Source organism: Brassica oleracea, chromosome C9 (genome assembly GCF_000695525.1).
Source record: "Brassica oleracea var. oleracea cultivar TO1000 chromosome C9, BOL, whole genome shotgun sequence".
Taxonomy (NCBI): domain Eukaryota; kingdom Viridiplantae; phylum Streptophyta; class Magnoliopsida; order Brassicales; family Brassicaceae; genus Brassica; species Brassica oleracea.
The window spans coordinates 34728291-34739533 of NC_027756.1; the positions used below are offsets into that span (position 1 = coordinate 34728291).

The following is an 11243-nucleotide window of genomic DNA, read 5'->3' on the forward strand; positions in this document are numbered from 1 at the left end:
CCAACAGCTGAGGAACCGCTTCAAAAGCGAGCAACTGGAGAGCTAGTAGAAAGCCATAGCATGCGGTTGTCTTTTGAGATAACCGGATCCGTAGTACATGCAGCGGGTCAGGGGTTTCGACACTAACCGGAGGAGGCAAAAAATGAGATATGGTGTGTAAAAACTAGGTCCTCCCCCATGGATAATTCATGAAAGACACCAGGTTGCTGAGCATTTCGACATACTTAGGGGTGAGCTTGAGTGTTTTATTAGTACAACACAAAACCCCGTCCACCAACGCTATCAGAGCCAAAGGAACTCGTTTCCAATCCGCAAGATATGGGTTCTCTAGCATCTTAAGCACCTGAACCACAGTTTTTCACCTACCGTTGTATCAAAGAGTAGCTTCCACATACTACCTGGTTCATTAACCTCAGTTTCTGAGTCTTCAACATCGAATACGCCGCAGTTCAAGCCAGTTATTTCCTTAAATTCATCTACGGAGAAACGAAGAGGATGATTACCGAAAGTGAACCAAAGTTCATATTTTCGAATCGTAATAAGCTTCCGGCAGAGAAGGCTGCCAATGAGCTTGGTTGAGTTCGGGCATCGAGCAACAGGTAGCCGAAAGAGTTTGCTAAACTGAGAGCAGAGTAATCGGTCCATGGCTGAAGAACCTTTTAGAGCAGACGCTACAGAGGCAATGACATTGGCTTTGGAGTAAATGTTCAGCCGCAATTGCGTGGGGAAAAATACCGGAGCAAACAGCCTTCTAGGGAATTTTGTGGGTGAGCCGACATCAACGGCATCCACCGGTGGAGATGTCGGTGCCGTGGAATCCATGGAGGAGGGTGTTGTATCGTCTTCGGAGTCGGAAACTACAAAACGAGATGATTGCGTATTTAGTAGAACGGAGTCGCAAACTAATGTTCAGAAAATGCAACTGCATTCCGGTGATGACATGCAGAATTTAAGGCGAGGACAGAGTGAGTCGCAAACTACTGTCTGAATAGCATTTTAAAAGTAAACTGTAAAGTAAGAACATCAAAACAAACATGGGTACCGCTTCGTCTTCTTAGATCGGGAGACGGGTTTTGCTTTCGGTGTGTTTGGTCGTTGGCGACGACCGGAAGATCCTGTGGCGTTCGATTGTGATACCATCGAAGCTGAAAGCTGCTCTCACTCGTCACGAGAGCTAAGAACAGGGCCTGCTACACACAAATCGGACCTGAAAGCTGTTCTCACTCGTCACGAGAGCTAAGAACAAAAAAACTTTTCTTTTCTACTGTTAGGTCAAACGAATAATTTGATGGAGAAAGAAAGAGTGAGAGGAGAAGAAAGCTGTTTAATGACCGTGGTGGTTTGCGGATAAGAATTAACTGGCGAGTCTGTCTTGGGGTTCGCGCTGGTCTTTCTCACGTGTAAAGAAAAGAGTGGCAATGTCGTTATTTATCAGCTAGAGGAGGGGTTGAGAAGTCTTTGTAGCATAACTGCTATAAAGTCGCAAAGTGTCGCGACTCAAATGCCCAATAAAAACTATCACAGACCCAAAGCCCAAATTAATAACTTCTCTGCAACCCAATTTCTAATAACCCCCCTAAAACACTAAGAGACTAATAAATATTGACTCGTTTACTCTTTTGTGGTCGTTCACATTGCTTTTGTTATTTTAAAAATAGATAATACTTTTGAGAATTGAGGGTCATAAATTAAATTCCACGTAAATTAACTATGAAATTTCTATATATCAGATATATCTAAGAAGGACATGCAATTGTCATCAAGAAGCTTCGACATCTTAATTTATATCTCCTCACAGTCTCTCTCTTTCTTTAAAAATAGATAGGAAATTACTGAAGCATTTCTATAATTTTCTTCAGCCATGACCCCGCAGGTATACAACTGGTGTTGTAGTTGGTTTAGTGTATAGTTTTAGCGACGGGTTAAGTCGATATATTGATATATTCTACTAATTCATCCATTAAGGTTTTGTATATATGTGAACAATCTATATATATTTAAGCCTTTAGTAAAAAAAAGAAAAACAATAAATATACTTTAATTAATGAGAATAATTTACACAAACATACTTATTTAAAAAATCTAAAACAAACAAACATCTGTACTGATATGTTTTAGTGTATAAATATATATTAATATATATACACTTTTACCAACAAAAAAATCTAAAATACATGAAACTGCAGCCGTACTGATCTCCGGTTTCAAATGACAGAAATCTGTGCTGCAATTAAGTGTTCACGATGAAAGAATCAAGAAGAAAGTCTGGGGGACCGTATCTAGTTTTCCAGGTATCTTTATACATTTCAACATTTACAATATGATAATTACATTTAGTAAGTTGGAAAAGAAAGTTGGGAAAACTTTTAGGGGTTACTTCGATAGTTCGATTGAAATGGACGAGAAGACCGGGAAAATGACGGTGGTTGGAGAAGTTGATGTATCGAAAATCGTATGGAAGCTAAGGAAGATATGTACAGCAGATATCGTTTCAGTTGAAGTGGTTAAACCATCTGAGAAAAAGTCTGAACCGGAGAAACCGGCTACACCTAAACCGGTTGAGATTCTTGCCTATCCGATTACACATTTGAACTACCCGTACCAGTGTTATTCTTCCTATGCAAATTCTCACTAACAACAATGCGGGGATTATAGAGTTGTGCAGGAACTAAATACAATTTGTGTGATTTTGTAAAATTCTCTAGAATTATTTTGGGATAGTGTTCGTTGTGTAGCACGTACATTATTAAAGAGTGTATTTTTGCTGGGGTATTGTAATGCACATTTCTCCTATATTCGAAAATAGTGATCAATTTCTATATAATGATAAATACCCCGTTTGATATTAAGTATCATTTAAACCAAGTGGTCTTGGCCTAGTCGTAAAGGGGTTCCAGCTTGAGCTTCCGCCATGGATTCGATCTATTTTGGCCACCCATAGATGCCTTAAGTGGCAAGAAAATCCGGATTTCTGTGAGCCTCTTGGTGATTAGTCATTGAACCTAGAAAGCCTTTGAGATCACACACCAAGGTTATAAAAAAAATAAAAAAAATATTAAGTATCATTTTAGGTTTTCAAATTTGTTTTGTATTGTTTTACATTTCTAATGCAAATATAAAATAAAATTTTCAGTTTTTACCTTTAGTTAAAATTAATTAATTAATTGATAAAATCAAACAAAACAATGTCTTAAATAGGGGTAAAACAGAGCAATTACTATTTTTCCTAATCTGCGTGCAAAAATAATTAGAAAATCTTTTCTAACAAAAATAAAATAAAAAATACTCATTTCATTTCAGTTTAAGTTTAATTGTCGTTGTATTATAAAATTTCGTTTTAAAATAAGTATTGTTTTAAACATTTAATAAAAAAATTATTAACAATTTTCTTTTTCTATTGATTGAAATATAGTTAGATGTATAGGTAATGATATTTTTTATTTTGAAAATATGCAAAATTAAATATTTTTATAATATATGTATATAAGGCTAGAACGACAACTAAAATAAAACATAGAGAGTATAATGTAATCGGCTTGGGAGTTCCACATGTCGAATGTGGCTTTTACGAGGATATTTCGTAATTGACCATGCAGAAAATTAAAGTTTTCTTGAGGATGTAACTTGTTAAACTAGCGTAATCATATAAATTAATTTTGTAACATAGATCATTTCATAATATGTTGAAACCTACAAAATTTAAATACTAAATTTAATATATCTCCAATATAGAAAACTATCAGGAAATATGTAACTATTTTCACAATCGAGTATATCATGAAATATTTGCTGTCGCCTTTGGTACCATTCTACATGGGGTGTTCGCCCTTTTCTTAGTTTTTTTTCTCAAGGTAATCTCAAGGTAATTAAGCACGACTTTGCAGTAAAGATGACCTCTTGAAAGGAACATGGAAATTAAATAAATTTGTCAGCACTATCGCGCAGCCTCTGTGTCACTTTCATTAATAACGACGATTACTACATCTTCAACTTGGACAAAAAAAAAAAAAAAAAAAAAACTTGGACTATATATGTATTCGCATCGCCTTGCCGTGCTTTGTAAATCGTTAGGAGAGTGGATGTTTGTCTTATCTCATAAAAATTATAATTTTCTAAAATAGAGAACCAAACAAGCAAATCAACTTCACAAATACCAACGAGATGATCGGTAAGAACCGTAGCTTTATATTTTTTGCTGTAAAATTTAATCTGTAGATTTATTTGCTGTATTTTTTATTGTTGTAATTTTTTTAAAACACTAATTTTTTGTTTTGAAAATAAATCTTTCTACAGCCATATTTTGATTTTGCTGAGTTTTTTTTTTGTTATGAGTTTTTTAAGGAAATAAAAACTCGATTGGTTGTCCAGAGTATCTACAGGCACAGCCAATCATCCCCTAAATATGATAATTTAGGATAATGTAGACTTAATTCATACATTAAAATTATGTCCCTTTAAAATTTGGGGAGAATTGGAAGAAAAAGAACTTTTTGAACTTTTGTTTCTCTTATTAGGATTTTGATATTTTTGGTTATTTTAGACATGTTGTACTTTTCTGCAATGAAAAAATAGTAAATTAAATTTTAAAAATATATAAAAAAATATGAAAATTACTAGAAACGATTATTTATATGTTTCAACTCCAAAAAAAAATATTGGAATCATATTTTATTTTATGTCATAGCCGAAGATATTATACTCATTCTAGCCATCTGTTTAGTCTAAAAATCATATACTAAATATTATACATAGATCTATCATGGATATATAACGCAAAAAAAAAATTCTTATATATTATATTCTAGCTATAATTCGTTCAGTTATATTCAAATAAGATGACGTTAGTCTACCAGTAGCTTGATTACAACTTATAGAAACAACTCTACGATTTACTTTATCTTGTTTATATGTCATAATGTGTTATAGGGGTGGGCGTTCGGATACCGATTCGGGTTCGGATCGGGTATTTTGGACTTTCGGGTATTTCGGTATAGAGTTATAGAACTCGTTTGGGTATTTCGGTATAGAGTTATAGAACCCGTTCGGGTATTTCTGTACTTCGGGTCGGGTTCGGGTATTTTTAGTTCGGTTTCGGTTATTTCGGATCGGGTTCGGATATTTAGATTTTGAAAAAAAAATTAAATTTTTCATTTATCAAATTTCTTCTATTTAAAAATATAACTTTCACTTAATTAATTTTTTTATTTTTAATAGATTGAATGGTTAATAGATTTGGACATAACATTTGGAAACTAAAAAAGACATTAATTTGGTCATTGTTTTTAAATTTTGGATATAACTTTTTTTTAATTCTTGAAATAAAAAGTTTGCCATGCATTTTAAGTGAGTAGCAAATTATTTTTTCCGTAATTCTATATATATCATATGAACTTAAAATATGCGTAGTATTAATATAAATGTTTTATATAAAATGAGAGATGTAAAGTAGAAATATATGGTTAATTATGCATATGTTCGGTTATATTCGGATATCCATTCGGGTTCGAATATTACCGGTTCGGGTTCGGATATACAATCTCTCCTAATTCAATACCCGTTCGGATATTTTGCTACTTCGGTTCGGATTTCGGTTCGGATTTTTCGGATTGGGTTCGGGTGCGGCTTCGGATATCGGGTAAAGTGTCCACCCTAATGTGTTATGCCTTTTACCTAATGCTACACCTTGGGAAGAATAGATTTTTCATCCACTTTGCAGTCTTCTACATGTAGGATACCTATTATAACCAAATCAAGGAAAATATGGAAATTTCATATTTCAGTTAATATATCTCCTAAATTTATACTAGATATTCCCTAAATCTCGCACAATATCTTATCTCCTATGTTTTTCTCTCCCATAATCCTTGAATTAATTAAAATTCGAGAAAAGGTAAAAATTGTAACTCTGTTGTTCGAACCCACTACCCATGAAAACATCGTGAGGCATTTAACCAACATGACACAAAGACTCTTGTATTTTTGACCTGGAATTTAAATATAGTTATCGACTAAAATATGTGTGTGTTGCTTGTTAAAAATGTTGATTTGCGTAATATCAACATTATTAAGAAGCTTGGTGGAACTGTTAATTATACACACGGTGAAAATTTTGGAATATTAATTGGATCTAGACTTAACAACTGAAAATTTTGGAGTTAATTTGAGGAGGAATATGTACAAAAAGAAAGTTATGGGACAAATCCGTGATTAGTCAACAATTGGAGGATTTGTCTTGCAACATTACCCAAACTGGCCATTGTTACTTTTCACTAGCGTTCCTTCGATCTGCGACGGTAAGGGCTGTTTCTGACGTAACCAAGACAGTGGAGTGAAGATGAGAGCAAGATGATATTGGAGCTTTCGGAGAGGAAACAGAGGAGTGACATCGCGAGTTGACGTCGTGGAAGAAGCTTGGTCGCAGCAATTAGAACTGAGCATGGCACGAACTCGAGAAGATGAAGCAAGCACTGAGCAAAGTTAAAGAAGATAATTAGACGTCGAGATGAGCCACATCACATTGGAGAAGACAGAGGATGACGAAAAATTCTCTCATTTTAATTAAATTAAATTTAAATTACATCACATTGGAGAAGACAGAGGATGACGAAAAATTCTCTCATTTTAATTAAATTAAATTTAAATTAATTTAAGGGTACAATGATATTAAAATAAGGAAGAATTTATCGGATATTCATAAGGAGACCGAGAATGTAAAATATAACCATGCTAGAGTTCGGGCCCACGGAAGCGACCGGTTTCGTTCAAAATTCCCGAAAAGAACCCACATAGCGCGTGAGCGTGGCGAAGCAGCATGAACGTAAAACCCATGTGACTAATTGCGGTGTACCAAACCTATACATAGAATAGTCAGTCATTTCAATATCATAACCAAATTGAAATAATTCAAACGATGAGAATTTCCCACTCATAACGAACGTGTGGCTAATATTAATTCTTCCTTATATTAAATACTACTAAACTATACTGCTTGAAAGGTAAAAATAGACAGTGGAAAACTAAAAAAAGTCTGAAGAAGAAGACAGTGGGATAGTAAAAGAACTAGGCGACAACGATCAGGTATGGAAATTTCCACATTAAAGCGCTTTTATTGTTCTAATTCGGGTAGGTTGCGGTGTTAATATGATATGGAGGGTAAAATATATAAGGAGTGTTAGATTCAAACTGCATAGGCATTAAAACTCTGTTTTACATACTAAATGCAAGTTCAGTAAGGTCAACGAGATCATTGCTTAAGGATAAAGGGAACCAGCAACAAATAGATCTGACGACTATACTATATATTGCATATGAATAGTAGTAAATGAAACTAAACATGTGGTCTAACACGTGCGAATGCAGATGACGGATCATGACAATGTAATGCTAATTACGGGCTCGTGGGTGCGTAAGGATAACGGAAAATGGATATTCGATTCCCTTTCAGAAGACAACATGCACATCATTATCCTCTATCCTGGCCTAGAATATGAAGATTTAGTCAAAATGGTGAAGGAAACCCTACGCATCGTCGCAGAGAACGTCACAATCAAACTTTCATACCAATATCCGACATGGATCCAGATTGACGATGGTGATGGTTCAACACCACAATACATATCATGAGGTTGAGTCGTTTGTGCAAATGAGGCGAAAAATCGAGGAGGTTAACTTGTTTGTCACCATCTCTGAGCATATCAATGCGCTGACAACAGGGAAAACAAGACCGCCATTTGCGCATGTTACTGATCAAACCCTGATCCGAAACGAAGATAACGATGAGACTGAATCAAATGAAGGGTTGGAGGAAGAATGGCTAGAATTTGCGATGTCGGAAATCCCTTTGACATGTCCACACCAGAAAAACGACGTTGGGGGTAGTTTTGCTGTACAACCAAGCAAGACTATACTAAACACACAACGTGGAATAGTCATTCACGAGCATATAATTCGCCTTGCATGTCCTGCCAAGGAAGCGCCTTATAAAGGGAAAGGGAAAGCGATTGCAATAGAAGGGGACATAGATGTTGCTGGTGCTAAGTTCCTTCTCCCAGAGATGTCAACAAGCAAAGGTGCATATGGGAGAAATGGGGAAGTAGCCGAGCTGTGCGCCGTCGCTTGTTCGAGGAATCAGAGGTCCCCAACATCAAAGACGCTGAAATGGAGGAACATGTTGAAGCAGAACCTGAGCCAATAGAAGCACCTACATTGACATGGACATCCAATTTGTCCCCCCAAAGTAGCCTCTGCACGTGGACGCGTTTTCAAGACTCTTTACATGACCTTCTTAATGACGAAAGCTCTGAACCTGTGCTATTCACACGGGATGCACCAACAGTTATGGGGAGCGTCGAAGCTGATGGTTAGTAATAAGACGTCTACACTAAACTATAAAATAGTCTCAATATAAGACTTACCAAGAAGCAACATGAATTGCAGGTCTCGATGCAGCTTTAGAAGTTGTACCTTATGAAGGAGACAATCTTTTTGTTGGCCAAGTGTTCAAGTCCAATAGCGACTGCAAAATCAAAATCGCTATTCATGCCATAAATCGGAAGTTTCACTTTAAGACAAAGCGCTCAACCCCAAATTTTATGGTCCTGATATGTGTTGCTATCGACTGTCCATGGCGCGTCTACGCAGCAAAAGTCGATGGCAGCAGAAACTTCCAGATAAGGCAAGCAACCCTTATGCACAGTTGCTCCGTTGATGCACGGCGGAACTACCACAAGTTGGCAACGACACAAGTTATTGGCGAGCTAATACAATCTCGTTTCATTGGAATCAAAAGAGGTCCAACACCTGCAACAATAAGAAAAATTATGCTCGACGACTTCAATGTTACTGTCTCCTACTGGAAATCTTGGCGCTCCCGTGAAATTGCTATGGAAAGTGTCTTAGGATCGATGGCGGGAAGCTACGCACTCATGCCAGCATACATGGGGCTGCTACAAACCACTAACCCCGGTTCCATTTGTGTACTGGAGAAGACTGAGACTGGGGAAGGATGTATGATGTTTCAGTATGCATTCATAGCCTTTGGCGCATCCATTAAAGGCTATAGGTACATGAGAAAATTAATTATCATCGATGGAACAAGTTTGAAAGGGAAGTGTGGGGGATGGTTAATGTCTGCTTCTTGCCAAGATGGGAATTTTCAAAATTTCCCACTTGCTTTCGCGGTGGTTGATAGCGAGAATGATGCATCGTGGGAGTGGTTCTTAACTCAGTTGAAGTCATTTGTTGTGGAGTCAGACCAGTTGGTGTTCGTCTCTGACCGCCATAGAAGCATCTATAACGTAATTGGGAAGGTTAGTCTTAAAACCTGAATTTCATTCTATAAAAACTCATATAATATGTTTACTAACATAGAAGCAAAAAAAGTGATGCAGGTGTACCCGTCAGCAGAACATACCGCTTGCACCGTACATTTGTGGAGGAACATTAAGGGGAGGTTCAAATCACAAAGACTAGCATCCCTCATGGGAGCTGCAGCGAGAGCATATACTGTGGAAGGATTCAATAAGATGTTCATTGCTATTCAACGCGTCAGCCCTGGATGCGCAACATATTTAGTTGACATTGTATACAAGAGACACTTACTATTCTTTATTAAATTATAGTATGGTTACAAATTTTTAACATCTGTTTTTCCACAGGTTTTGATCACTGGAGCCGTGCGCATTTTCAAGGGGACCGTTACAATATAATGGATTCTAATATTGCGGAGTCATGGAATGCAGTATTGAAAGAAGTGAGAGAGTTCCCCCTCATCTCCATGTGTGAGTACATACGTACAACACTTGTGAGTTGGTTTGCACTTCGTTGTGCCAAAACTATGGACCATAAAGGGACACTCACACCGAAGGTGCAACGCCAAGTGGAAATAAACTTTGAATAGTCTACTTCGCTGGCGGTTTGTGGAATTAGTGAAACTGAGTTTCAAGTGATGTCCCAAAACAGAGAGTGTTTCCTGGTCAACCTCTTAGCGGGAACACGTTCATGCAATGCGTTCGATCATCTACGTATTCCATGTCGTCATGCCGTGGCTGCTGCTGGGCGAGCCAATATCCCAACTGAATCTTTGGTGGCAGCTGCGTATTATGCGGAGACATGTCATAGTACTTACGAAGCGAAGATTTACCCCATTCCATCTGTAGGAGGAAACGAACTTGGAGGAGAATTTGAGGGGGATCTACTACCGCCGGCGTTTAAGAGACCACCAGGCAGGCCCCGCAAGGTCCGCATCTTGTCGAGAGGCGAAGATAAGGTATGGTGATTTTTGGCATACATTAACTATACGAAAACATTAAAAGGAATAGTTAGCTTAAACGAAGTGAATTTTTGGTTTGTTTAACAGCATGGTGGAATGAAGGGATGTAGGAAATGCACTAAGTGCAGGGGTGAAGGACACAACAAGACCACCTGCCGTAGTGCCACATAATTAAGTACGTAATGACGACGGGGGGAGGGGTTTGTGAAAGGTGGGAAAATGAAATCATTTTTAGGCCCGGCGCAATAAGGATTCCACCCATCTGAACCGATGGAGTGATGTTTCGGAAGCAACTATGGTGTTTTCAAGGTTCTAAAATACTGGTGTATACCAAAACCCTTTGAAGTATACAGAAGTATTTTAGAAAATTTCATTAGTTGTTAGTGTAAGCATCTGTAAATATTGTGTCGATGCTTCTTGTAAATATGTGCGCCATCCTGTAAGCTTCTTTTTTGTGTAAGATAAATGAAATGCCCTGTATTCCCGTCAGTGTTTGGACTGAAAAGGTTCAGAAAGCAGTCAAATTTCAGGCAATAACATACTACCATTTACATAGTATCGAAGATTATAAGAGGTGAAAGAATAAAACGTAAGAAAAAATATACATGATGCACACTTCTGGTCAACAATTCAGAATACGGTAAAAGACGGGCAAGACGAAGTGGTGGTAGTTGTTTAAGTCGCTTAACTAGTTGACATCTTTCCATACTGTCGTTTATATAGTATAGTTACATAACTTTGAAATTTAAAATTACATGGGGGAGGGGAAATTAACAACGGCTTCAATACTATTATTGATGCAACGTAGAGAAAGGACCGGTAATAAAAGGGGAAATCCGGAATATAGCGAATGGGTGAGACAGCAAGTATTTGGTAGTATTCGATATATCAAATTAAAAAACCTACAGCAGACTATAAAATATTCATTCTAGTATGTGAATATGAATAGTAAACGCAGGTGAGCAAGCAACAC

General features: G+C 37.1%; 1 protein-coding gene and 1 pseudogene across 1 annotated transcript; both read left to right on the top strand.

The window, feature by feature from the left end:
- Positions 1–1861: 1861 nt before the first annotated feature.
- Positions 1862–2695, top strand: LOC106314865 (annotated as a pseudogene).
- Positions 2696–8337: 5642 nt separating this feature from the next.
- LOC106314866 lies at positions 8338–10441 on the top strand. Its single transcript, XM_013752675.1, has 6 exons — positions 8338–8359; positions 8437–9308; positions 9390–9558; positions 9657–9810; positions 9928–10267; positions 10358–10441. Exons 1-6 carry the CDS (start codon positions 8338–8340, stop codon positions 10439–10441), a joined length of 1641 nt encoding a protein of 546 aa, XP_013608129.1.
- The last annotated feature ends 802 nt before the right edge of the window (positions 10442–11243 follow it).